Consider the following 26,153-nt stretch of genomic DNA (forward strand, 5'->3'; position numbering starts at 1 on the left):
AGGTTCCACATACATGCGTTAATATACGATATTTGTTTTTCTCTTTCTGACTTACTTCACTCTGTATGACAGTCTCTAGATCCATCCAGGTCTCAACAAATGACTCAGTTTCGTTCCTTTTTATGGCTGAATAATATTCCATTGTATATATGTACCACAACTTCTTTATCCATTTGTCTGTCGATGGGCATTTAGGTTGCTCCCATGACCTGGCTATTGTAAACAGTGCTGCAATGAACATTGGGGTGCATGTGTCTTTTTGAATTATGGTTTTCTCTGGGTATATGCCCAGTAGTGGGATTGCTGGATCATATGGTAATTCTATTTTTAGTTTTGTAAGGAACCTCCATACTGTTCTCCACAGTGGCTGTATCAATTTACATTCCCACCAACAGTGCAAGAGGGTTCCCTTTTCTCCACACCTCCTCCAACATTTGTTGTTTGTAGATTTTCTGATGATGCCCATTCTAACTGGTGTGAGGTGATACCTCATTGTAGTTTTGATTTGCATTTCTCTAATAATTAGTGATGTTGAGCAGCTTTTCATGTGCTTCTTGGCCATCTGTATATCTTCTTTGGAGAAATGTCTATTTAGGTCTTCTGCCCATTTTTGGATTGGGTTGTTTGTTTTTTCAATATTGAGCTGCATGAGCTGTTTATATATTTTGGAGATTAATCCTTTCTCCATTGATTCGTTTGCAAATATTTTCTCCCATTCTGAGGGCTGTCTTCTCGTCTTGTTTATGGTTTCCTTTCTGGTGCAAAAGCTTTAAAGTTTCATTAGGTTCCATTTGTTTATCTTTGTTTTTATTTCCATTACTCTAGGAGGAGGATCAAAAAAGATCTTGCTGTGATTTATATCAAAGAGTGTTCTTCCTATGTTTTCCTCTAAGAGTTTTATAGTGTCTGGTCTTACATCTAGGTCTTGAATCCATTCTGAGTTTATTTTTGTGTATGGTGTTAGGGAGTGTTCTAATTTCATTCTTTTACATGTAGCTGTCCGGTTTTCCCAGCACCACTTACTGAAGAGACTGTCTTTTCTCCATTGTATATCTTTGCCTCCTTTGTCAAAGATTAGTTGACCATAGGTGCGTCGGCTTATCTCTGGGCTTTCTATCTTGTTCCATTGATCTATGTTGCTGTTTTTGTGCCAATACCATATTGTCTTGATTACTGTAGCTTTGTAGTATAGTCAGAAGTCAGGGAGTCTGATTCCTCCAGCTCCGTTTTTTTCCCTCAAGACTGCTTTGGCTATTCGGGGTCTTTTGTGTCTCCATACAAATTTTGAGGCGATTTGTTCTAGTTCCGTAAAAAATGCCATTGGTAATTTGATAGGGATTGCATTGAATCTGTAGATTGCTTTGGGTAGTATAGTCATTTTCACAATATTGATTCTTCCAGTCCAAGAACATGGTATATCTCTCCATCTGTTGGTATCATCTTTAATTTCTTTCATCAGTGTCTTATAGTTTTCTGCATACAGGTCTTTTGTCTCCCTAGGTAGGTTTATTCCTAGGTATTTTAATTTTGGTTGCAATGGTAAACAGGAGTGTTTCCATAATTTCTCTTTCAGATTTTTCATCATTAGTGTATAGGAATGCAAGAGATTTCTGTCCATTAATTTTGTATCCTGCAACTTTACCAGATTCATTGATTAGCTCTAGTAGTTTTCTGCTGGCATCTTTGGGATTCTCTATGTATAGTATCATGTCGTCTGCAAACAATGACAGTTTTACTTCTTCTTTTCCAATTTGTATTCCTTTAATTTCTTTTTCTTCTCTGATTGCCGTGGCTAGGACTTCCAAAACTATGTTGAATCATAGTGGTGAGAGTGGACATCCTTGTCTTGTTCCTGATCTTAGAGGAAATTCTTTCAGTTTTTCACCATTGAGAATGATGTTTGCTGTGGGTTTGTCATACATGGCCTTTATTATGTTGAGGTAGGTTCCCTCTATGCCCACTTTCTGTAGAGTTTTTATCATAGATAGGTGTTGAGTTTTGTCAAAAGCTTTTTCTGCATCTATTGAGATGACCGTATGGTTTTTATTCTTCAACTTGTTAATATGGTGTATCACATTGATTGATTTGCATATATTGAAGAATCCTTGCATCCCTGGGATAAATCCCACTTGATCATGGTATATGATCCTTTTAGCGTGTTGTTGGATTCTGTTTGCTAGTATTTTGTTGAGGATTTTTGCATCTATATTCATCAGTGATTTTGGTCTGTAATTTTCTTTTTTTTGTAGTATCTTTGTCTGGTTTTGGTATCGGGGTGATGGTGGCCTCATACAATGAGTTTGGGAGTGTTCCTTCCTCTGCAACTTTTTGGAAGGGTTTGAGAAGGATGGGTGTTAGCTCTTCTCTAAATGTTTGATAGAATTCACCTGTGAAGCCATCTGGTCCTGGACTTTTGTTTGTTGGAAGATTTTTAATCACAGTTTCAATTTCATTACTTGTGATTGTTCTGTTCATATTTTCTATTTCTTCCTGGTTCAGTCTTGGAAGGTTATACCTTTCTAAGAATTTGTCCATTTTTTCCAGGTTGTCCATTTTATTGGCATAGAGTTGCTTGTAGTAGTCTCTTAGGATGCTTTGTATTTCTGCGGTGTCTGTTATAACTTCTCTTTTTTCATTTCTAATTTTATTGATTTGAGTCCTCTCCTTCTTTTTCTTGATGAGTCTGGCCAGTGGTTTATCAATTTTGTTTATCTTCTCAAAGAACCAGCTTTTAGTTTTTTTGATCTTTGCTATTGTTTTCTTTGTTTCTATTTCATTTATTTCTGCTCTGATCTTTATGATTTCTTTCCTTCTAACTTTGGGTTTTGTTTGTTCTTGTTTCTCTAGTTCCTTTAGGTGTAAGGTTAGGTTGTTTATATGATATTTTTCTTGTTTCTTGAGGTAGGCTTGTATAGCTATAAACCTCCCTCTTAGAACTGCTTTTGCTGCATCCCATAGGTTTTGGATTATCCTGTTTTCATTGTCATGTGTCTCTAGGTATTTTTTGATTTCCTCTTTGATATCTTCAGTGATCTCTTGGTTATTTAGTAACGTATTGTTTAGCCTCCATGTGTTTGTGTTTTTTACATTTTTTTCCCTGTAATTGATTTCTAATCTCGTAGCATTGTGGTCAGAAAAGATGCTTGATATGATTTCAATTTTCTTAAATTTACTGAGGCTTGATTTGTGACCCAAGATGTGATCTATCCTGAAGAATGTTCCGTGCACAGTTGAGAAGAAAGTGTAATCTGCTGTTTTTGGATGGAATGTCCTATAAATATCAATTAAATCTATCTGGTCTATTTTGTCATTTAAAGCTTGTGTTTCCTTATTAATTTTCTGTCTGGATGATCTGTCCATTGGTGTAAGTGAGGTGTTAAAGTCCCCCACTATTATTGTGTTATTGTCGATTTCCTCTTTTATAGCTGTGAGCAGTTGCCTTATGTATTGAGGTGCTCCTATGTTGGGTGCATATATATTTATAATTGTTATATCTCCTTCTTGGATTGATCCCCTGATCTTTATGTAGTTTCCTTCCTTGTCTCTTGTAACATTCTTTATTTTAAAGTCTATTTTATCTGATATAAGTATTGCTACTCCAGCTTTCTTTTGATTTCCATTTGTATGGAATATCTTTCTATCCCCTCACTTTCAGTCTGAATGTGTCCCTAGGTCTGAAGTGGGTCTCTTGTAGACAGCATATATATGGGTCTTGTTTTTGTATCCATTCAGCAAGCCTTTGTCTTTTGGTTGGAGGATTTAATCCATTCCTGTTTAGGGTAATTATCGATATGTATGTTCCTATGACCATTTTCTTAATTGCTTTGGGTTTGTTTTTGTAGGTCCTTTTCTTCTCTTGTGTTTCCCACTTAGAGAAGTTCCTTTAGCATTTGTTGTAGAGCTGGTTTGGTGGTGCTGAATTCTCTTAGCTTTTGCTTGTCTGTAAATTTTTTGATTTCTCCATCGAATCAGAATGAGATCCTTGCTGGGTAGAGTAACCTTGGTTGTAGGTTCTTCCCTTTCATCACTTTCAGTATATCATGCCACTCCCTTCTGGCTTGTAGAGTTTCTGCTGAGAAATCAGCTGTTACCCTTATTGGAGTTCCCTTGTATGTTATTTGTCGTTTCTCCCTTGCTGCTTTTAATAATTTTTCTTTGTCTTTAATTTTTGCCAATTTGATTACTATGTGCCTCGGCGTGTTTCTCCTTGGGTTTATCCTGTATGAGACTCTGTGCGCTTCCTGGACTTGGGTGGACTTGGGTGGCTATTTCCTTTCCCATGATAGGGAAGTTTTCGACTATAATCTCTTCAAATATTTTCTCTGGTCCTTTCTCTCTCTTTTCTCCTTCTGGGACCCCTATAATGCGAATGTTGTTGCATTTAATGTTGTCCCAGAGGTCTCTTAGGCTGTCTTCATTTCTTTTCATTCTTTTTTCTTTATTCTGTTCCGTAGCAGTGAATTCCACCATTCTGTCTTCCAGGTCACTTATCCGTTCTTCTGCCTCAGTTATTCTGCTATTGATTCCTTCGAGTGTAGTTTTCATTTCAGTTATTGTATTGTTCATCTCTGTTTTTTTGTTCTTTAATTCTTCTAGGTCTTTGTTAAACATTTCTTGCATCTTCTCAATCTTTGCCTCCATTCTTTTTCCAAGGTCCTGGATCATCTTCACTATCATTATTCTGAATTCTTTTTCTAGAAGGTTGCCTATCTCCATTTAGTTGTTTTTCTGGGGTTTTATCTTGTTCCTTCATCTGGTACATAGCCCTCTGCCTTTTCATCTTGTCTGTCTTTCTGTGAATGTGGTGTTTGTTCCACAGGCTGCAGGATTGTAGTCAAGAAATTTTATTTTTAGGTGAGAAGAATCAACATTGCAAAAATGCCATTTCTCCTAGATTATTAAACCAGTAGAGTGTAAATTCAGTACAATCCCCAAATATTCCAATAGAATATTTACAACTTAATAAAATGATTCCCAAAATTATTCTAGGAGAATAAACATAGGAGGTGAGCCACATAAATTCTGAAAAAGAACAGAAAGGAAGAGTAAGAATTAGCCTTATAAAATATATTATAAAACTACTAACAGATTATTATAGCAGAAACATACCTGTAGAATTGAAATAGACCCAAGTGTGTATGAGAATTTAGTCTATGATAAAAAGTGGGCATTTCAAATCAGGTGGAAAAACAAGACTGAGTGTTCAGTAAGTACTGTTAGAACCACTAGCTTCTTATTTGCAGAAGAAAATTAAGATAACTTTACGTATTCTAATTCCAGATGGAGTAAAGATGTAGATGTTAAGAAATAAAACCTTACAGGTGTAAGAACACAGGTGATTTTTTTTTCAGTAATCTTAGGAGTAGAAAAAGACATGACATCAAAACCAGAAATTAGAAAGTGAAGGTGATATGTTTGTGTATGTAATAATTCAGCAGTCCCACACAGCAAAAACCAGAACACAAACCAAAAAAACCCCACAAACTAAATTAAGATACATAACATATGGGAAAAAAAATTTGTAGCACATATGACTGTGTTATTACCTGATCCATAAAGAAAAATTGTGGAAGGACATTTGTATGTCATTCATAGAAGAAAAAACAGAAATGGCCAGCAACAAATGAAAAGATGGTCAACTACTCAGTAAGCAAATTTAAATTAAAACAAAATTTTCTCACCTATCATGTTAGTGAGGATTGCACTTATTACTAAGTGTTGGTGAGAGTGTGGGGAAAAGGTACACACAGTGCTGGTGGGAATAGAATGTACACTGGACTTTGCTGGAAGACGGTTTGTCAGTATGTATCAAAAATCAGAATGTGTGTGTTCATTGACCCAGAGTTCTTTGCCTAGGAACTTATCCTAAGGAAATATATACACTAATATATATATCCAAGGATTTTTAATGTAATTTTTATATTAAATAATTGGAAAGAAATTATTAATAAATGTACTTACTTCATTAGATAATTGATTAAACTACACCCACAGTGGAGTTTTATGTAGTTATTATAAATGATATTGTAGCTCTATACTTGTTGACCTAGAGAATGTCAATGCAGAGCATTACATAAAAAACATCAGGTCACAAAACAGCATTGATAGTAGAGTCCCATTGTGTATATTCATTATATCTAGTAGATATTAAAATTTCTGGAATTATACTGATATATGTGTATGTTCCTAAAACAAGGTAGTATCAGTAGTTATCTCTAAGTGGTTGATTCATCAGTGGTTTTCACTTTCTTTTTATTTCTTTGTACTGTCACAGTCTTGTACAGTGATCATGAATTGCTTTTATAATCAGAATAAACAAAACCATTTTCATTAAACATAGCCATTGTAATCTGGTTGTTTTTTGTCTGGAGTGGAGCATAGGTATTTGTGTGTCTCCTACAGCAACTCTTCATGTATAAAAAGGCTCTCTAGTCATTCCATAGTACTCCTATCCACAGAGTAAAGAATCATGATTACTTTTTCGTCATGGTCCTTACCTTTTTTTAAAAAAATCTCTTTCTTTGTAAGAGGCAGTATAGGATAGTTCCTGGGATTAAATCCTGGCCCTGCCGCTTACAAATTTGTGACCTCCCTGGGCCAATTTCCGTATTAAAAAAAGGTTTCTTGTGATAATGAAACATTGATTAATACACAGAAAATATATTCAGAACAATGCCTGGCAGGTAATAAACCCCCCCAAAATATTAGTTACTGTTATTATTAATCCTTGGACTGTGTCTTACCTATGTACTCTATCTCCCCATTATCTCAGTCTTGTTTTAAAATGAATTTTCTTAATATTTGTTATTCTAAAGAGTGGGAAGACTAGTATAAGTAATCTGTGTGTAACTGTTGGTATATATATGTTATTATAAAAGTTCAGAATTGACATGCAAACTCAGAGTCACATCTCTTACCTACTTTCCTGTGGTTTTCTAATAGGTTTACTCATGGGGTAGCAATACCTTTGGTCAACTTGGGCATTCCGATTTTCCAACAACAGTTCCTCGTCTTGCAAAGGTACTTTAGTGAATTTGATAACTTTTATAGCAACTTATTCCAGAATTCTAAGTTAGAACACTTTATATTTCTCTATTTCTTGTTTTATAAAATTAGGAGAATTGTATACTTGTAACCTAAGTTTGTTATGATGTACATTAAAATTAAAAAAAAAAGTGAAGCCACTTGTTTTCAGGCTAAATGTTTCCTTTTTTTTGATGTGTTAGTTTATATTTCTTTTCTGCTTGGCTTCATTGAGTATTCATAGTTTGTTTTTTTTTTTAAGTAAGAATGAACAAGTTCATTCTTTTAAAGCAAATGTTTCTAGCACTGTGATGTTGGCTTTTGAGCTTTATACTACCAAATAATGCTACTCTTTGACCTCTCACCTAAGTTTGACTTTTTTTTTAAGTGTGACTTTTTTTTTTTTTTTTTTAGACTGTTGCTTTTTTTTTTAAAATTATTTATTTATTTATTTATTTATTTATGGCTGTGTTGGGTCTTTCTTCGTTTCTGTGTGAGGGCTTTCTCCAGTTGCGGCAAGTGGGGGCCCCTCTTCATCGCGGTGCGCGGGCCTCTCACTATCGCGGCCTCTCCTGTTGGGGAGCACAGGCTCCAGACGCGCAGGCTCAGTAATTGTGGCTCACGGGCCCAGCTGCTCTGCGGCATGTGGGATCTTCCCAGACCAGGGCTCGAACCCGTGTCCCCTGCATTGGCAGGCAGATTCTCAACCACTGCGCCACCAGGGAAGCCCCACAGTGTGACTTTTATATAACATTACTTGATGGTTTGTTTTGTTTTGTTCGTTTTGTTTTTACATACATAGTAGTAAAACCTTTTTGTAACCCCTTTAATTTTCTGTAGGGAAGCTAAAAGCATGGATAATTTCTTCACTGCTGTGTGAACTGGTTTTAGTTTATGTAATGCTATTCAGAGATTGGTAACTTCTAGTCCCTTTTATTCAGTTTTAGAGGACTGTTTCTCAGCCTTTTTTTCTGCCACAATATCCTGCAGAAATACAAAATTCATCAATAGTATTGACTCCTTATATAAGATTTGTTTGTTTGGGGGAATGTTGTTGGCAGGGAGTAGGCATGCTGATAGCCTGGTAGGCTAACAGAATGGAACGAGGAGCTCATGTATTCATAGTTTGATTCTGATATCTCCCCTATCCCAACACATGCTCTCTCCACTGAGAGTAATAGAGACTAAAAAAGGATAGTTACTTCAGTTTCAGGAACATCATTCACACATAACCTACAGTTAATACATATTCTGCTGATTCATGTATTCAGTGTAAACTATGCGTCCATCACTATATAAGACCTTTACATGCTGCCTTTCCTTCCAGTGAACTTAATTTTACTGGGAAGAAAAGACTTAAATAAAACATTAGGGAACAGTTGTTAATTCTAGCTCCAAGCTTAAATATTTTCAGCATAAAACATTTTAGTGGTAAGCTATTCAATTTCTGATATTTTATCACAAATAAAAATATGGTAACTCACTGTTCCTTGTTTTCTGTTATTTTAATAAAGTAGAATATACATCTATTCATACTAAGGAAAGTTTTGTAATATAGCATGGAGACGCTGGAAATACAATTTTTATTTAAAATTTTAGAGTCAGACAAGAGAGAATAGAATTTGTTATAAGGTTTTAGTTTCATTACTCTTTAACTGTGCGTATGAAAATACAACATCATTATTTTGGTTTTTATTTGGGGGAAGGGTGAGAAAAACATTTTGAAGTCATTTTAATTAATATGTGAATTAAAGTCAAGGCAGAGTGAGATCTGAATTAGTTTTGATTAGAGACTAAGAAGACGACTCTTGGGCTTCCCTGGTGGCACAGTGGTTGAGAATCTGCCTGCCAATGCAGGGGACACAGGTTCGAGCCCTGGTCTGGGAAGATCCCACATGCCGTGGAGCAACTAGGCCCGTGAGCCACAACTACTGAGCCTGCATGTCTGGAGCCTGTGCTCCGCAACAAGAGAGGCCGCGATAGTGAGAGGCCCGCGCACCACGATGAAGAGTGGCCCCCGCTCGCCGCAACTAGAGAAAGCCCTCGCACAGAAACGAAGACTCAACACAGCCATAAATAAATAAATAAATAAATAAATAAATAAATAAATAAATAAATAAATAAATAAATAAATAAAGGAGTTCCTTTAAAAAAAAAAAAAAAAGAAGGTAACTCTTTCCTCCTCCAAAAATTTTAATTCATTCTTTGCAAAACCAACAGGAAGTCAGTTATTTGGATAGCCTGAATTTGAGAAGATAATGTCATGCTGGAAGAGGATAACTATAAAGTAGTGGAGACGTGTGTGTGCGCGCTCACACACACACACACACACACACACATTCACCCAATCACCTAGGATTTGAACCCTATCTAGACACAGAGAATCTAACAGATTCGAAGTTTTTTGCTTATTGTTTTACGAGTCATGGCTGAAGCTGGGTCTGCAGGTTGGGGCAGTAGTTTTCATTAGCAGAACACTTCCTTCAAATGAAACCTTAGGCAGAATCCCCTACATAAAACAGATAACTGTGGAACTATTTTAGTTGAAGGATGGAGGTGGGTGGGGGCAAAACCCTGGCACCTGCCTTTCCATGGTGGCTCCTGAATCACTGCGTGGATTCCTAAGGTTTGAAAACCATTGATTTAAGGCAGTGGTTCTCAAACTTTTGCAGACATCAGAATCACCTGGAGAGCTTGTCACAGCAGGTTGCCCAGTCGGACCCCCCAAGTAGCAATGTGGCCTGAGTGTGCATTTCTCACATGTTCCTAGATGATTGCTGCTGCTGCTGCTGCAGAGACTACTCGTTGAGCACCACTGGTCTAGGGGATCCATGTAGATGGGCTTCTAAGGGGTCCTGCCTGTTTCAACATCCTGGGACACAGTGAAGTCACATCAGAGAGGTAGTGAGTTCCAAGTGGGAAAACAACTTTAGCACCCACGGGTTTAGTTGGCCAGGATGGAATTTAGCCTTGTTAGATTTTCTTTTCACCTTGATTTTTGTGCACATAGCAGAATATGTGTGGACAAAGGTGTGTCCTAGCTGTCAGAATAGGGCTCTAGAAGTTTCTGGGCCTTTGTAATATAAGCTGAGTCTGTGGCAACTTCCAAAAATAACAATGAAAAAATCAAATCTATGGTTTTATCTTTTTAAATTTCAATTTTTCAGTTTTTTATAAAACAATCCAGTTCTAAATTTACAGGCTGAACAAGGGTTCCTTCTCACTCCTGCATCTGTTCTGCAGTTAATCAGGTACATTGCTGGGTGAGTTTTGCCGTCTTGAGATGTGACTGACTTTGTACTGCACCTGTTCAAGTAACTTAACATTCCATTTCCCGTGGATTTGGAGTTCCGTCAGATTCCTTCTTCTCGGACAGACAATGTCCTCCTGTCGTTGCAGATGAACAGTGAAAATGGAGTCTGGAGTGTAGCTGCAGGCCAGGATTATTCCCTGTTTTTAGTGGATACCGAAGACTTCCAGCCTGGATTATGTTACAGTGGCCGGCAGGACCCGACAGAAGGTGACAACCTTCCAGAGAATCACAGTGGTACTAAGACTCCAATACTTCTCTCCTGTAGTAAGGTGAACAGGAATTGGATCCTAAGGCCCACATTCTATAACACATGAGAAGTCTTTTGTTTCTGTTGCTTTTGTATGGTATGCCTATTATTAAGTGTCTCTGACTGATGTATTTAAAATTGCAAACCAACTTGCCATCCCCCTTCTCTCCTTATCTCCTTTTCCTGCCTTATTTCTCTCCACAGTGCATATCATCATCTCACACACTGTATAGTTTACTTATTTTGTCTATTGTCTGTCTTCCCTTACTGTAAGATTTGTAAGAGTAGGGATTTTAGGCTCTCTCATTTACTGTTGGATCCTCATAGTAAATATTTCTATAAATATTTGTTGAATTAACAGCCTCACATAGGGATATTAAAATACATATTTCACAGCGAAGTCTTCTGACTGTGTTCATGGAGTCCTCAGAGATGAATCAGAATAGAAATTGAATAGATGAGTTTTTAACGCTAAGTGGGAAGTAAAAATTGCAGGGACCTGAGGTGGGCTCGTGGCAGATCTGACAGGCCACAACAGTGCTCTGTTTCCCATCACCTCCCCTCTTTTCTTAGCTTTTCATTTTGTTTACTACTGTTTACTCATTTTTCCTTCGTTGATCTGAATTTCTTTGCTTTCCTACTTCTTACCTCTTTTTCATAAACATAAAACCATTGGTCTGTTTCTGGTTTTCTTTTTCCCCACTTCAGTAACTCACACCCTCAAAGTGATACACTGCAAGGAAATTAACCCTCAAAGCTAGTACATTCTGGATTTTTTATTCTTACTGACTAATATATCCTATGGATTGTTTTTTATCCTTTGTGTTTGTTTTTCTGGCTAAATATGTAAGCTCTGAATGTACATAGGGGTGAGATCTTTCTTGCTAAAGGTAACACTGGCCAAGATTTGGCTCTTGACCTATATTAGAGTGTTATTCCACACATACTAATTGACTCTCTGTAGTTCTTGGCCCTGACTCCACATTCCTCATTAAAGATTCCACAGTCCAGATAAAGGATGAAATAGGCTGATGAAAGGGATGAGGCTCAATATGTGTCTTTAGTTACCATGGGCTGTTAATAGTCTATTGGCCTGCAGCTTGGTTGCCTAGTTTAATAGGGATATGTGACAAAAGGCATCAAATGTTTTTGTTCAGTGGTGTCATGAATAAGTGACAAAATCCCCTTTTAAAGAAAACCCCTTTCTGTTGTACTTTTAAAAGATAGCACCTAGATCCTTGATATTTTGGCATACAGCATAGAGATCCTCTCTGCTCTCACCTATTTCATGCAAAAAGGGGTCCTGAGACATGTGTCTATATCATTTGGATCTTTGTATATTTAGAGGGTCTGTGGTTCTAACCACATGTAAAATGAAATAAAAGGTATTGTGATAATAAATAATAGTATAGATGTATATAGTTATATAGAGATCATGATATAGGTATATAACAACAATGTACTGGTAAACCAGCCCTAAAAATCAAAATAAAACCAAAAGCTCTCATTTATAGTGTTTTCCAATTTTTTCTGGTAATTTCCCTATTGCCACTTTCAAACTTCTAACAATTTAATAAGAAACTTGCTGCAGAATTCCTGCATTGGCTCTCACCAGCTGATATGAGCCAACTTCAGTGCCCAAATTGCTACTAATAAATTATATTTTATCTTTAATCTTTTTCTTTTCCTGTTTTAGCTTGGATATATAAGCAGAGTGACAGCAGGAAAAGACAGCTATCTAGCCTTGGTGGACAAAAACATTATGGGATATATTGCCAGTCTCCATGAGTTGGCTACTACAGAAAGACGGTTCTATTCAAAACTAAGTGATATCAAGTCTCAGATTCTGAGGCCTCTTCTCAGTTTAGGTAAGTAGAACCTCCCCCCTCTCCTCTTTCCACCCACTCAATTATCAGGACTCTTGTTTTATCTGTTTTTTCTATATCACAAATAAAGAAAACTTTTTGTTTGAGTTGTACTCTTCTCCTTTCTTTCCAGTCTCTTCTTTTGTGCACAGGTAGTCAACAACTTACAAACTATTTCCACTTTGCCAGTAGCCCAGCTGCCCCTATCCTTCCACCCCCAGAGCTCCTTTCACTTGTGGAAGTAGAAAAATGGAGCTTTCAGAAGATTCATGGCAAAGAAGCAGAACAACTTTGGGAAAGTTGATCCTAGGAGTCAGACTTCTAAACAACACTTCTAGACCCGCTAGTCCTAAGATACCTTCCGTTATATGCTACCCAGATTTTTCATTTTCTTCGTTCTGGTTCTTAGAATGTTATCAAGTAGAACTTCATTTGGATTTACAAGTAGTCTCTAAAAATGTGGATAACTGTAAGAGTGTTAAGGGTCTTACCCAACATTAGCAGGAATTGATTAAATCTGATCCCTTTTCTTAGCTGTAATCAGTTACAAGAGAGATTGAAGGTAAGGAGATAATATGGGGAAAATAGATTGCAATAGTCCTAGATGGGGTGCTACTGTCCAGATATACTAGGGTATAGTATATAGACCCCTCTTGGGGTATCGAGGAGGTTAGAAAGGAATGCAAAATGGAGATGGGGGTGGGCTGTTAAAGGTTAACTTCCCGTTGTTCAAAAATTTTTCAAGGTTTGGCCCTACGCTCAGAAGATGGACAGGATGTTTTTTTTTTCCTCTTTCTTTCTCCTGAACTCCTTGACCCCCTGTGTGGACACAGAATTCAGACCAATACTGTAGTACTTAAATTCTGCCTTGTTCGTACATCATTTTTCCACTTTAAGGTGACGTTGGCTTGTGTAGGTCAGCCCATTATTTTTAATGGGAAAACGTCTACTTTTCTTTTTTTTTATTTTTATTTTTTATTGGAGTATAGTTGCTTCTTTTACTCATTTATTTTTTTTTAATTGGAGTATAGTTGCTTTTCTATTTTTCAAACACCTAACTTATAGTCTTTCCAAATTCAATCCCTTTGTAAGTTGGGGACTATCTGCATTTGTCTTTGTTTTTAATATGTTTTGCTTTTTTAAATGTTGTAGAGTTCCTGTTCTATAAATTCCCCTCCAGTGGGTGGGCTCAACACCCCAGGACTTTGGCAAGGGATAGGAAGCAATCAATCCAAGCTGGAAGCTTCCTGGATTGCTCTGAAAGGAAAGTGAAACTTGCCCTTTTCCTGTTCTGATTCCTGATTTCTTTGTTGGTTTTAGCTGGTCTGCTCATCAGCCTCACTGCTTGGAGAAAAGTCCTACAAATTGGGAGCTTTGGACTGGGAAAAGCAATAATCTCCTGATGCTCTCTATAAAGTTAAGAGTGACCAAGGCAGTCTGATTTTTGGATTGCTCTGTCTGCAGTGAAGGGTTGGGCTTGTCCAAGGGACAAGTAGAGCAGAAGTCAGTACAAAAGTTGAAAATGTTAACCAAGATATAGCTATGGAAGTGAGTTTAATTCCTGGCTGTCACTAACCAGTTGTGTGAAATTAGATAATTCACTTCCTTTCTCTTGGCCTTAGATGACTTATCTTCAAAATGAGAGGAGAGTTGGATTAGCACAGTGGTTCTCAAATTTGGCTGGTCTTCAGAATTACTAGAAGGCACTTTAAAAAAAAAAAAAAATCCAATTGGGGGATCTTAACTCTGACCTACTGAGTCAGAATCTGTAGGGTCCTGTGAATGTTTTTAACAGGTTCCTCAAATGACTGGATACTGTGATCTCTGAAATTGCTTTTTTTTTTTTTTTAAACACTGATAATTTAGGTTCCATAGTTGAGAGTACATCTCAACCTGTTAAGTATTTTTAGAAGAGGGAAATTCATAATCTTGGTCATAAAAATGTATTCAGATAATGAATCTTTAAGTTATGTTATCATCATCATCATCATCATTTTGTTCCAGAAAATTTGGGCACTGCAAGTGCAGTCCAGCTGTTGCAGGAGGTGGCAAGCCGGTTCAGCAAGCTGTGTTACCTAATTGGTCAACATGGAACCTCACTGAGCAGCTTCCTTCAGGGGATAAAGGAAGCCAGGAGTTTGGTAATCCTGAAGCATGCAAATCTCTTCTTGGATAGTTATACAGAGCAAGTATCCAGTCTCGTGTCATGTTCAGTCTCTGCAGGGTTATTCTGCCAAGGAGAACAGCTCCTTAATCAGAAGAGACTAGATTAGGGAGAGTGCTATAAGGTAATAGAAATTGCAGAGCAGCGTTTTAATCTTAAGACAACTATAGTTCTGCATTGCTAAAATTTTAGTTTGCTCTAAGAGGGGAAAAAAGATTTCAATATAATGCATTCTCAGATTTCCTTCTGTATTCTAGCAGAATGATTGACAGTGTACTTAGTTTACATAAAAGTATTATAATAAATATGGTTCTTTAGAGAACAGTTTTGTTTCCTGAAGTAAATTATACTAAAATTTGAGGAACTAGGTAACTAAACAATTATTTTAAGACCAACTGTTGATTGTAAATATGGAGCTCTTCCAGTGCCTGCTTTTCACTGTTGTGTACATGGAGAGTTTAAAGACCAAACTATCTTTAAAATAAAGATATTTTTGTAATAAAACCTAAGATAGTGATCCAAGGTTCTTTTCATGTTTTTCAAGTAAAATATCCCAACTGTATTTGAAATTTTAAGTATTTCTCACTTTTTCTTATGTGAGGCATAATTTAAGTGTTATTTTAATGTATATTAGGTCCTGCTGTTGATCTGAAGTGTAGATTTTAAAGTCACCCATAATCCTACCACCAGAAATAACCATTGTTAATAATCTTAGTGTATCTCCTTTCAGACTTAGGCATATATGTGCAGATAGATGTATGTGATTTTAGCTCTAAGCAAAATTGAATATATTTGAAGCTATGGTCTGTGAGGAAATACCCTGATTAGAGTCTTTTAAGTCATCATATTTCAGATATAAAAAAAGTAGCATAGTTTGATGCGAATTTACTTTTTTAAACTAGATTTTTGTGTGTGTGAAAGTTTCAGCTTTTACTAGTACTAATTTTTCTTTTTTGACTTGTACAGATCTCATAATGTATTTCTTCTTTTTCTGCTCTGATACGTCGGGACTTATGCTTGGAAATGCTTTTATTTTGATACCTTGGGCTTTTTTTTTTAAATGTAATAATGTATTCATATAGATCAGGCAAGTAAAAAAATCTTGATTTGTTTATGAATTTTTTAAAATTATTTTTAGTTGTGGTAAAATACACATAACATAAAATTTACCACTGTAACCATTTTTAAGTGTTCAGTACCTTGGGCTGGTTTTAGTAGGAATTCGCCTTCTCTCTCAAAGTCAAATGATTCCATTTGCCGACCCAGGAATGTGAAAGAAATGTACATGGTGCAAAGCAGTATTTCAAGACTTATTCTTTAACTGTACATCAATACTTAACCAACATTTTCTAACCCTTTTTCACTTAAGCTCTTTTAACATATTTTCTTACCTTCTCTATTGTTTATTTCTGAAGACTTAATTGGGAAACCTAAAGAGAAGATTAGAGAACATTTTTATTAAAAATCCAACAATTTTAGTCATTTTTTCTCATGTTTGTTAAGTTACCAAAGTAAAATCTTCCAAGTAAATTCTAGCATCTTCTGCATAACTTTAGGCGTTTTAAAAAAATTCCTATTAACATCTTTACTGAAATGGCTTTTTTCTCCTGACTTGTGATTATGTAACCTGCCCTTCTCTTCAGTCCTTTACAGTTCATGAATGTTAGCATCACAAAATTTCTGAAACTCGCTGATGAGATTCCAAGAAGTATCTATTCCAGACGCATGTTCAAAAACTCTGAAGAGCAAACTTACTTTTTAACACTAATATACATGTGTTTTCTTTTTTGCTCAAGGTATTGCACATCTATTACAAATTTCCTGGTTATGGGAGGATTCCAGCTTCTTGCTAAGCCTGCCATGTAAGCAAATACATACTTTACAGTTATTATTCTAACAACCAAAGATCATGTTTTATAGCATTCTGTGTTTTTGAGTGCCCAGGAAAAGCTTTGACTTGGTCCTTTTGCCAAACAAATCAAAATGTAGACTTTCACTAAATCTTACAAAAGATAGGTGTTATTAGCTCCTTATTATCATTGGAAGTAGCATGGTATTGAAAAAGCCGCAAGATCTGGGTCCTTCTTTACTGCTACCACTGATTATCCCCAAGACTTTGGACAGCTCTCCTCACCAAACTGAGCCTAACTTTTTTTCTCTGAAAAATGGGAATGTTCTCGCCCCAGTTGTGAGGAACAAATATTTATGTGATGGTACAGAGAAAAGTGCAGAGTGTTGCACAAATGCAAAGTTTTCGCATTTGGTCTCTGGATAAGTAATAAATATAAAAGCCCCTTGCATGAGCCGGTCATTCTGAACTGTGTAGTTTCTCAACAAGTGTTGACCTAGCAAGAAAGGCATGTTTAAAAAATCAGTTATATTTTAATAGTAAACATTTCAAATATATACTCACAACCAAGATTTAAGTTTAAACCCAGATGTCAGTTTTTTGCCATGTTTGCTTTTGATCTTATATCTTAATAGAAAGAATAGTAATGACCGTGTCTCATTTCTGGTTTTAAAGGGAATGCTTTTAATATTTCACCATTCAACATGATTGCCTTAGGTTTTTGGTAAATATTATTTATAGGGTTAAACAGCACCCTTCTAAAACTTGAAGAGCAATTGATTTTTTAAAAATGTTAAATATCCTTGGGTTCCCAAGGTAAATTCAGTGCTCTTTATGTATTAGTTTTTTAATACATTTCTGGATTCAATTTGCTAATATTTAAGATGTTTGCATTTATGTGAATATGATGTTTTCCTTCTCTTCTGAACTTGCCCAGTTTTGGTAAGAGGATTGTAGTAGTAATTATAAAATGAGTTAGGGAGCTTCCTCTCTTTTTCTATCTTTTTCTGTCAAAGTACAGATCAGGATTATCTGTACTTTGAAGATTTGGTAGAAATCATCTGTTAAAAAGCATGGTCTTCATGGGAGCATTTACTGTAGGGAGTTTTTAAGCTACTATTTAGTTTTTTTAATGAATAGGTCTGTTCAAGTCTTTATTTCTTCTTTCAGCTTTAATTGTTTATACTTTTCTGGAAAATTGTTTCAAATTTATTGGCATAATATTTTTATCATTGTCTTTAGATGTGTTCACCTCTATAATTTGTTGTAGCTCCTATTTTTCATCCCTATTATTATTTATTTGAGCCTTTTATTTTTTTATCTTGGTCAGTCTTATCAGCAGTTTACCCTTTTTTGTTATTCTTTTCAAAGATTAAGCTGTAATTAATCCTTTCCTTTCTTTGTTTTCTGTTTCACTAATTTCTGTTTTTTATTTCCTTCTACTTTCTTCATGTTCACCTGTTCATGTCTTCCAACTTCATGAGTTTAGCATTTAGTTCATTAATTTTTCAATCTTTTAATTTTTCTAAAGTACTCATCTAAGGCTATAAATTTCCCTCTAAGTGTTGCTTTAGCTGTATGTAAAAAGTTTTGATCCATTTTGTTTTTGTAGTCATTCAGTTCTAAATATTTCTCTGATTTCCATCATGATTTGACTCATGTCACGTGCTCATTCATTTCCAAAATATAGGGGTTTGGCCTTCATTTTTTTAATGACAGGTTAAAGAGTGTTATATTTTAAACTTATGTAGTAATTTTTAAATCCTTGATCTTGCTATTTTGTTTAATATTAATATTTTGACACCGCTTTCTATTCTTTTACTTTTTAGCCCTTCTGTAATGTAACCTTCCTCTAGTATTTCAGAGTCGAGTTCTCAAGGGTTGACCTGATTCCTTGTTAGAACAGCTAAAGCAAATGACATAAGTGAAAGCCTCTTGCGAGAGCCTGGACAGGTGGAAAGCAATTAATGAACTCTGGGTGACTCTGAGCTTTGGAAGCAGATATTAAGTTTGGATTTGGACAGCATTTCCTAAGCAGTGGTTCATGAACCCCAGGGTTTTACATAGTTAAAGGCAGTAATAACATTTTTTTAACTTCTATTTACAAAATCAGTAATTTAAGTTACTTTAAGGTATTCATTTAAAAAGAGAACACTTTGAGGATCTCTAGAGTATAGCTAGTGAGCCCATGGGCAGTTAGTGAATCTGCCTAAGCTTTCATCACTTAGCTGGTTTATCACTTAGCCATTCACCTCAGGCTAGCCTGGTGGTTTGATCATCAGATATATATATTTTTAATATTGTGGTAAAATATACATAGCATTTATCATTTTAACCATTCCTAAGTGTACAGTTCTGTGGCATCAAGCACATTCAGATGTTGTGTAAACCACTGTCTCTGCACAAAACTTTTTATCATCCCCAACAAAAATTCTGTACCAGTTAAACAGAGACTCCCCCCACCCCAGCCCCTGGTAACCTCTACTCCCTGTCTCTATGAATTTGCCTGCTCTAGGTACCATATAAGTGGAATCATATAGTAGTTGTCCTTCTGTGTCTGGCTTATTTCCCTAAGTATAATGTTTTCAAGGTCCATCCATGTGGTAGCATATACCAAAATTTCATTTCATTATATGTCTGAATAATATTCCATTGTATGTATATACCACATTTTGATTATCCATTCATCTGTCAATGGACACTTGGGTTATTTTTACCTTAATATATTTATTTTTTGAGTAACAAGTGCAAACCTAGCCATATAAGGAAAGAGCAATATTGCCACTATTGGATTCAAAACTCCCAAGAGAAGATAAGCTAAACAGAGTAGTTCAGGTTTTCTGAGAGCATACTAGGGCCCCTTTTGGGAAAGTCTATAGGCAAGGACTTGAGTGAGTCCAGAAAGGTAATAGGGATTTACAAGAGTTGGAACATTTCTGGTCTAGTACTGAGCATCCAGAAGAAATGTGGTCAGAGGGAGTATGTGTTCACCATGTACCACCTCCATCTCTCAGGAGCGGGTCAAAGCAGAATACTTCTGTAGGGTTAAATAAGTTTCCCCAGCTGATCTCAGCAATAGAATGTGGTGGAGGAAGTAGGAACATCCAACAAGCCAATATAAACAAAAATCTGGGCAATGTTCCTTGGGGCACGCTCTCTTAATTGCATTATAGAACAGTCCACTTTGTGCCATTGAACTTATGGGTTCCTGGAAATTATTACATATTTTTCCATCTTTCTAAGATAATATTTTATAATTTCTGAGTTAAACATCTCTTTATTCCATAGTTCTCTAAGGGATTATAAAATTATTCATTTTTGCTTTATAGTCTTGTGTGACATTGTTTTGTTTGAAGCCTTGTAGCTGAGAATTGTAATATAGTGCTTGTAAAGCAGTCAGGGTAGTACCTGGCACATAATTATTGTTCATTAAGTGGCAGATAATGATTATTACTCTGTTCCACCAACTCTTACTACTTTACAGATCTTTTAAGTGTTTTAGTCTGGTGAGCATAGTCTCAATGGGTTACTGATCAGCCTTAAAATTTGCAGTAAAATTTTAATTATGAACTTATATATAATTGAATATAAAAACTAAATGTTGGCTTCAGTTTGAAATGCTTTTGACGATCTCAGCATTAAAATCTGCACATGTAATTTGCTTTACTGTTTCCTGTTAATTGTAGTACTGGTATCTACAGCTTTTTATTACTGTCCTGTAATAAACTCTTATTAGATGATAAACAATTGAAAAAAAAAGAAGAAATTAGAAGTATTTTAATATTCCACGCCAGTTCTGTTAGAGCAAAGAGCTTTGTTTTTCCTCCAGTATTTCTGTGTAGCACAACTGATTAGAGCAGTTAGTCTTGCCATTTATTGCTGTAACTTCTGGCTTGGAAATTAACAGGTAAATGTGTCAGCTGGTCTCCAATTAGTCCCTGAAACTGTGGGATGTATGATTCATTTCCAAGAACTTCAGGCACAAGCCTGTGATTAACCATTTCTATTACAGAGTTACTATTGCTACCATTTGCTACTTTTTATACCCCCACATCCCATTTTATAGGCAGGGAAGTTCTTTTAACTACATCTGGTTTATTTCATTGTATTAATCTTCTGGTACTTTTCTTTCATAGCACCTAAAAATGTACATTTTGAAAAAGGTAGTATCAAGTGAAATATTTCTACTCAATATCATGCGTGTTGTCAGTACCAAAATGATAACTGAATCCCTTTTTTTCTCTACCTTCAGTGATTTCCTAAATGAAAACCAGGAACTATTGCAAGATTTATCAGAAGTGAATGATGAAAACACCCAGTTGATGGAAATATTGAATACCCTGTTTTTCTTGCCAATCAGACGACTTCATAATTATGCCAAAGTTTTGCTAAAGCTTGCTACTTGTTTTGAAGTGGTAAGCTCTCATGTATACCTCCTTTGGACACTTGGGAAGTCAAGGATCATTGTTTGTTTATTTGTTTGTTTGTTTGAATTATGCTACCCCAAGATCTGGAACTACACTAATTTAATATTTATAATGTGTCTAAATTTATTTTTCTTCAGGGAAATGAAAGAAGAAAGTATGACTGTAGGTATATCTAGTGTTCTTTGCTGTAGATTCAGTTTCCTCTCAGGACCTTAACAAGATTAATTTTATTCATTTTATGAAAGTCTAAAGTTGAGACCCAGTTGTGCTACTCATTCAATAGTTGTCCAAGTTTGAGTACATACTGAGTACAATTACACAGAGCTGTTTAAAACCCTGGCTTCCTATATAATGACACACACTTGTACAGCAGTGGCATTAGCACCTAGCCTGGACTCATGATAGACTTATGCCAGGTATTTAGGTCACCTTGGCATATGCTATGAGAAATCACAGTGTTACAGGATTTTCTCAAACGTTAACGAGTTCACTTTCTGTATAAAATTAGTTAGGTGGAGTCCTAGAAAATTAGCACTGCTCTAGGATATGGGTGTATGTTAAAGCTGGTCCTAAGGCAGTCACCTTTGAAATTGTACTGAAACGTGTTGTTTTATTTTGTTTCCATTCTGAAGGGCTCTAGAGAAACCATAATGATTCTAGGGTTTCTTATAGTTCAAGATTTTTCAAATCTTGGAATCTATCTCCTTCTCTGGACAGATATTGTCTCCAGAGTGATCTAGGAATTGATGTGGCCTTTCTACATTTGACCCTACTGTGGTCTTTGGTCTTGTGAGTCTGTTCTTTTGTCTCGTTTCAGTGTTACCCCACACTGATCTAATTTCAGCTATGAAGGTTTGAGCTACACAAATATCCCAATGAGATACAGATTTCACTCAGTATGTCCTTAATTAATCAAAAATCAGCTAGATCAGCTTGGAATTGTTCAGAGTCTGATACTGTACTATTTCCAGTCTGAAGAGTCCTAATTCTGTGTAAAAAATCCATGCTCTTTTAGTTTGGCATTAAAGGCCCTTCACAGTCTGATACTCTCTTTTGTTTCTAGCCTTATAGTCTACCCTGTGTCCTACATGTTAGTTCAGATTCCCTGGATATAGTTCTCATATGCTTTATGTTTCCTTCCTGAAACACCCTACCTCTATCCTCATTATGGGAAACCTTCAAGGCTTGAGTCAAAAATCTTTTTCTCATGAAAATGAAGCCCTCTCTGACCATACTCCACTCCTTTCCCTGCCCATCTCTTAAGAATTAGTTATTCCCTTCTCTGTGTTTTGCTACTACTTTATGTCCCCATTATTTTCTTATCACATTATGTCGGTGATCCTCAACCAGGGTTGGGGATCAAAATCATCTGTGTTTTTCAAAACATGTGGCTATGTTCCATCACTGCGAATTGTTATTTAGTAAGTGTAAGGTATAGCTGAGACATTATATGTGTATAAAATTCTTTAAATAAAAATAATACCTAATATTTATTAAATGCACTCCATGTGCCAGGTACTGTTCTAAGCATGTTATATATATTCATTTAATCCCCACATCGACCCTGTGAAATAGATATTATTATTATCATCCCCCTTTTTCAGATGAGAGAATTGAGGCATAGCTGAGAATTGGTAGAGCTAGAATTCATATCAGAGCATTCTGGCTCCAGAGTCTGTTCCTTTGACTATTTTACTATATTGTCTTTTCCAATAACCTATTAACAAAACCACTGTATTATTCTGGTATGTTACATGTTTTTCTGTCTTCTCTGCCTAGTTATAAGCTCCCAGAAGACAAAGATTGTGCCTTACTTATTTTTTTATCCCTAGCACTCAACAGAATATTCCATATGTAGTAGATACCATTAAATGTTCCTTAAATGAATGGAAAAAATGGATATGCATGACTGAGAACTGTGGAATGTAAAGTAATTACGAATGTGAGGAATCATCTTTTCATCTTACTTTCTGCTCACTCTCCACAAGACACCGCAATTATACCCTATCCCGTGGTTGATTCTCAAAGCTTGGTCCACAGACACCTGGGGGTTCTAGAGACCCTTTCAGGAGATGGCAGGATCAAACTGTTTTCAGGACAGTACTAAGACATTTGCTGATTACACTGTGTTGTCGTTTGCACTGATGGTGCAGAGATAAAGATGGGTCAAACTGCTGGCTCCTTAGCACAAATCAAGGCAGTGGCACCAAACTATACTCAGTCATTGTGTTCTTTGCTGGCATGTACTTGCAGTTAAAAAACAAAATAAACAAACAAAAAATTGCCAGTTTCACTTAAAAAACATTCTTGGTAAAGTGGTAAAAATTATTAATTCTTTTTAGCATCAACCACTGAGTATATATCTTTAAAAAAAAAAAAGAGATATAATTGACATATAACATTTTATTAGTTTCAGGTATACAACATAGTGATTCAATATATGTACATATTATGAAATGACCACAGTAAGTCTAGTTAACATTTATCACCACATACAGAAATATAACGTCTTTTTAATATTCTGCATGATGAAATGGGGAGTACACAGAAAGCAGCTCTGCTGCATCCCAAAGTATGAATGTTTTTCAAGGAAAAGCACAAGATTGAGATCGTTTGAGTTGAAAGCTGCCTTTTTCTTTTAAATGTGGAATGCTTCACGAATTTGCATGCCATTCTTGCTCAGGGGCCATGCTAATCTTCTGTGTATCGTTCCAATTTTAGTATATATGCTGCTGAAGCAGCACTTTTTTTTTTTTTAACTTGAAAGAACAATTGACAGATAAACTATGGTTATTCAGACTTGGGTATTTGACAGATACTTTCTCAAAAAGGGGGTTAAATGAGCCTGTCACTTCAAGGAGAACAACTGACAGTATTTGTTGCCAGTGATAAAATCTGAATTTTTAAGCAAAAATTAAAATGTGGAAAACGTGTCTATCACTGCAACCTTGGCATTTTTCCAATATTTAAAGACTTTCTGATGAGATTGGTGATGATTTAATGTGCTTTTTGATACAATAAAATGTATCAACATTTGGAAGATCTGCATAATTCACTGAACCAGTATTTTTCATATGTCCAATTCACACGTTATAAAATCATGCATAGGTTTAAAAAAAATCTATTCAAAGTGTAGGAAAGACCAGTGAATTTTAATGTAACGGGATACAAAGACTTTGATGTAGTTTCAGATTCCACATTTTAGCTACTCTTTAAGAAACTACCACTTAACAAGTTTTGGTATAGTTTCAAAGGAGAATATCCACAATTATATGAAATGGCTATTAAAATCCTCCTCCCTTTTCTGACTATATATCTTTAAAAAGCAAGATTTTCTTCATTTATTTCAAATAAAGAATCTTAACAGATTAAATGCAGTGGCAGATATGAAAATCCAGCCGTCATCTTTTAAGTCAGATATTAAAGAGATTGGAAAAGATGTAGAACAATGTCACTTTTCTCATGAAACATTTTTTTGTTTTGGAAATTTTAGTTATTTTTCATTAAAAGTGTTACTGTATTTGAAGTGAGTTAATAAAGATTTAAAGTTTTTTAAACTTTATTTTCTGATATGGTAAATATCAGGAGATAATAACCCACATAAGCAAAACAGAGGGATCCCGAGACCAAAACCCCTGAGAATTCCTGTCCTGTCCTGAGTTCTCTGCTGCTGTCCTCACTGATAACTGTCAGTGTATATTTCTTTTCCCCTTGAGTTCTTCCCCTATTTCATATGTACCTGTATGTGGTAGGATTTTCTGGAACCAGTCTTCTTTTTCCTCAGCTCCCTTTAGTGTACCATATCTGTTCTTAGGCTGGCTTCCCTCCCTAAATTATTACTACATATCTAAAGCACACTGAGGCTACAAATTCTGGACAATTGTTTTATATTCTTTTTTCCCTCCTTAATTATTGGCCTCTAGACATCTCCAGAATACCAGAAACTGCAGGATTCCAGTTCTTGTTATGAGTCTCTTGCTCTCCATCTCGGCAGGAAAAGGAAGGAAGCAGAATACACACTGGGTTTCTGGAAGACCTTTCCTGGAAAAATGACGGTAAACCATGCCAATTGTTGATATCCCAGAAAACAGCAGGCTTATCCATAACAGCTGCCATAATTTTCTCGGTTTCTCACTTATTTATGGTAATAATGCTTCAATGACCCCTTTTCCAAGGGCAGCTAAGGACCACAGCAGTGGGGGCTTTAAATATCAACACCTTCCCTCATGGCTAGGAATCCTTTCTGAATATGTCTCTCCCTCTTTTGTTTGTTCCTATCTTTTTATTTTCCTTTGAGCACTGATTTTGTGAAATGTTTGGATCCCGTCTGAATTTAGGTTTAACACCAAACTAAGCTATGACCAACAAATTCTCCTAAATGTGATTTGTATCTTTTTCATCTTCTCTTTGCAGAAAATAATTTTGATACTTCAATTTTGTATTTGTTTTTAATCCCAGGATTCCTTGAGGAAGCCAGAGCGTCGACTGCTGTGTGAGAGCAGTAACCGGGCCCTGTCTCTGCAGCATGCTGGGAGGTTTTCTGTGAATTGGTTCATTCTCTTTAATGATGCCCTAGTCCATGCCCAGGTAGGCTGGATTCCTAACCTTAAAAGAGGCCCTGGAAGGTGCAGTACTATGAGTATTTAATTAATCGTAGTATCAGTTTATTTTACAAACTATTGTGATTTTACTGAAACTCTTGAGTAAAAGAGACTGTTTAGCTTGCTTTTGTGGTACTGGCCAGATTTCAGGGAGCTTTTTTAGTTTCCAACTTGAAAATGAGTGTCAGCCATCTGAAGGGGTCCTTGCAGCAGACATGGCGAGACCATTGGGGTTAGTTATGTTATGGGGACTATGTGGCTGAGGTGGACTTAACCGTTTGAAAGGGGTTCTGCAGCAGTGACCCCAGGGCCCACATGGGCTTTCTCAGATGTGTCTCCATGTTCTTTGTTTCAGTTCTCCACACACCATGTTTTCCCTTTGGCCACACTGTGGGCAGAGCCACTTTCTGAAGAAGCTGGTGGTGTGTAAGTGTCCCCCCAGCCTCATTCCCTTCCTCTGTTACTTACCCAGTTTGTTTCCTTAGACATGAATAAAACGGGGAGGCTCAGGAGGCCTCCCCATTCTGCACAAGAAGGCTTACCCTCCCAGCACGTAGGTAGTAAGTGCCCTGCTGTGAAGAACATGACAAATCATGACAAGTGGTGGAAGGGCTTCTCCATTGTTCTCATCCCCATTGTTTAACCCAGAGAAATAACTGTGTCC

The 26,153-nt window shown here is 36.2% G+C and overlaps 1 protein-coding gene and 1 non-coding gene across 9 annotated transcripts in view; one reads left to right on the forward strand and one right to left on the reverse strand.

Moving 5' to 3' along the window:
* Positions 1-26,153, forward strand: part of ALS2 (alsin Rho guanine nucleotide exchange factor ALS2) — an 88,927-nt gene that overhangs the window by 30,159 nt on the left and 32,615 nt on the right. For 5 of the 8 annotated variants that reach the window (XM_059928433.1, XM_059928432.1, XM_059928434.1 and 2 more), the window contains exons 8-16: positions 6,943-7,020; positions 10,423-10,605; positions 12,280-12,451; positions 14,453-14,633; positions 16,409-16,474; positions 20,714-20,876; positions 24,812-24,943; positions 25,347-25,475; positions 25,845-25,915. In XM_059928433.1, coding sequence (XP_059784416.1) covers positions 6,943-7,020; positions 10,423-10,605; positions 12,280-12,451; positions 14,453-14,633; positions 16,409-16,474; positions 20,714-20,876; positions 24,812-24,943; positions 25,347-25,475; positions 25,845-25,915 — 1,175 coding nt within the window. Of the gene's footprint in view, positions 1-6,942; positions 7,021-9,793; positions 9,919-10,422; positions 10,606-12,279; positions 12,452-14,452; positions 14,634-16,408; positions 16,475-20,713; positions 20,877-24,811; positions 24,944-25,346; positions 25,476-25,844; positions 25,916-26,153 lie in introns of those variants that run through there. The other 3 variants (XM_059928437.1, XM_059928438.1, XM_059928439.1) reach the window with 3 other exon arrangements.
* On the reverse strand, positions 23,527-23,632 carry LOC132369436 (U6 spliceosomal RNA). The gene has a single exon (XR_009504411.1). It is a non-coding gene; the product is annotated as a U6 spliceosomal RNA (small nuclear RNA).

This window comes from Balaenoptera ricei, chromosome 7 (assembly GCF_028023285.1).
Source record: "Balaenoptera ricei isolate mBalRic1 chromosome 7, mBalRic1.hap2, whole genome shotgun sequence".
Classification (NCBI taxonomy): domain Eukaryota; kingdom Metazoa; phylum Chordata; class Mammalia; order Artiodactyla; family Balaenopteridae; genus Balaenoptera; species Balaenoptera ricei.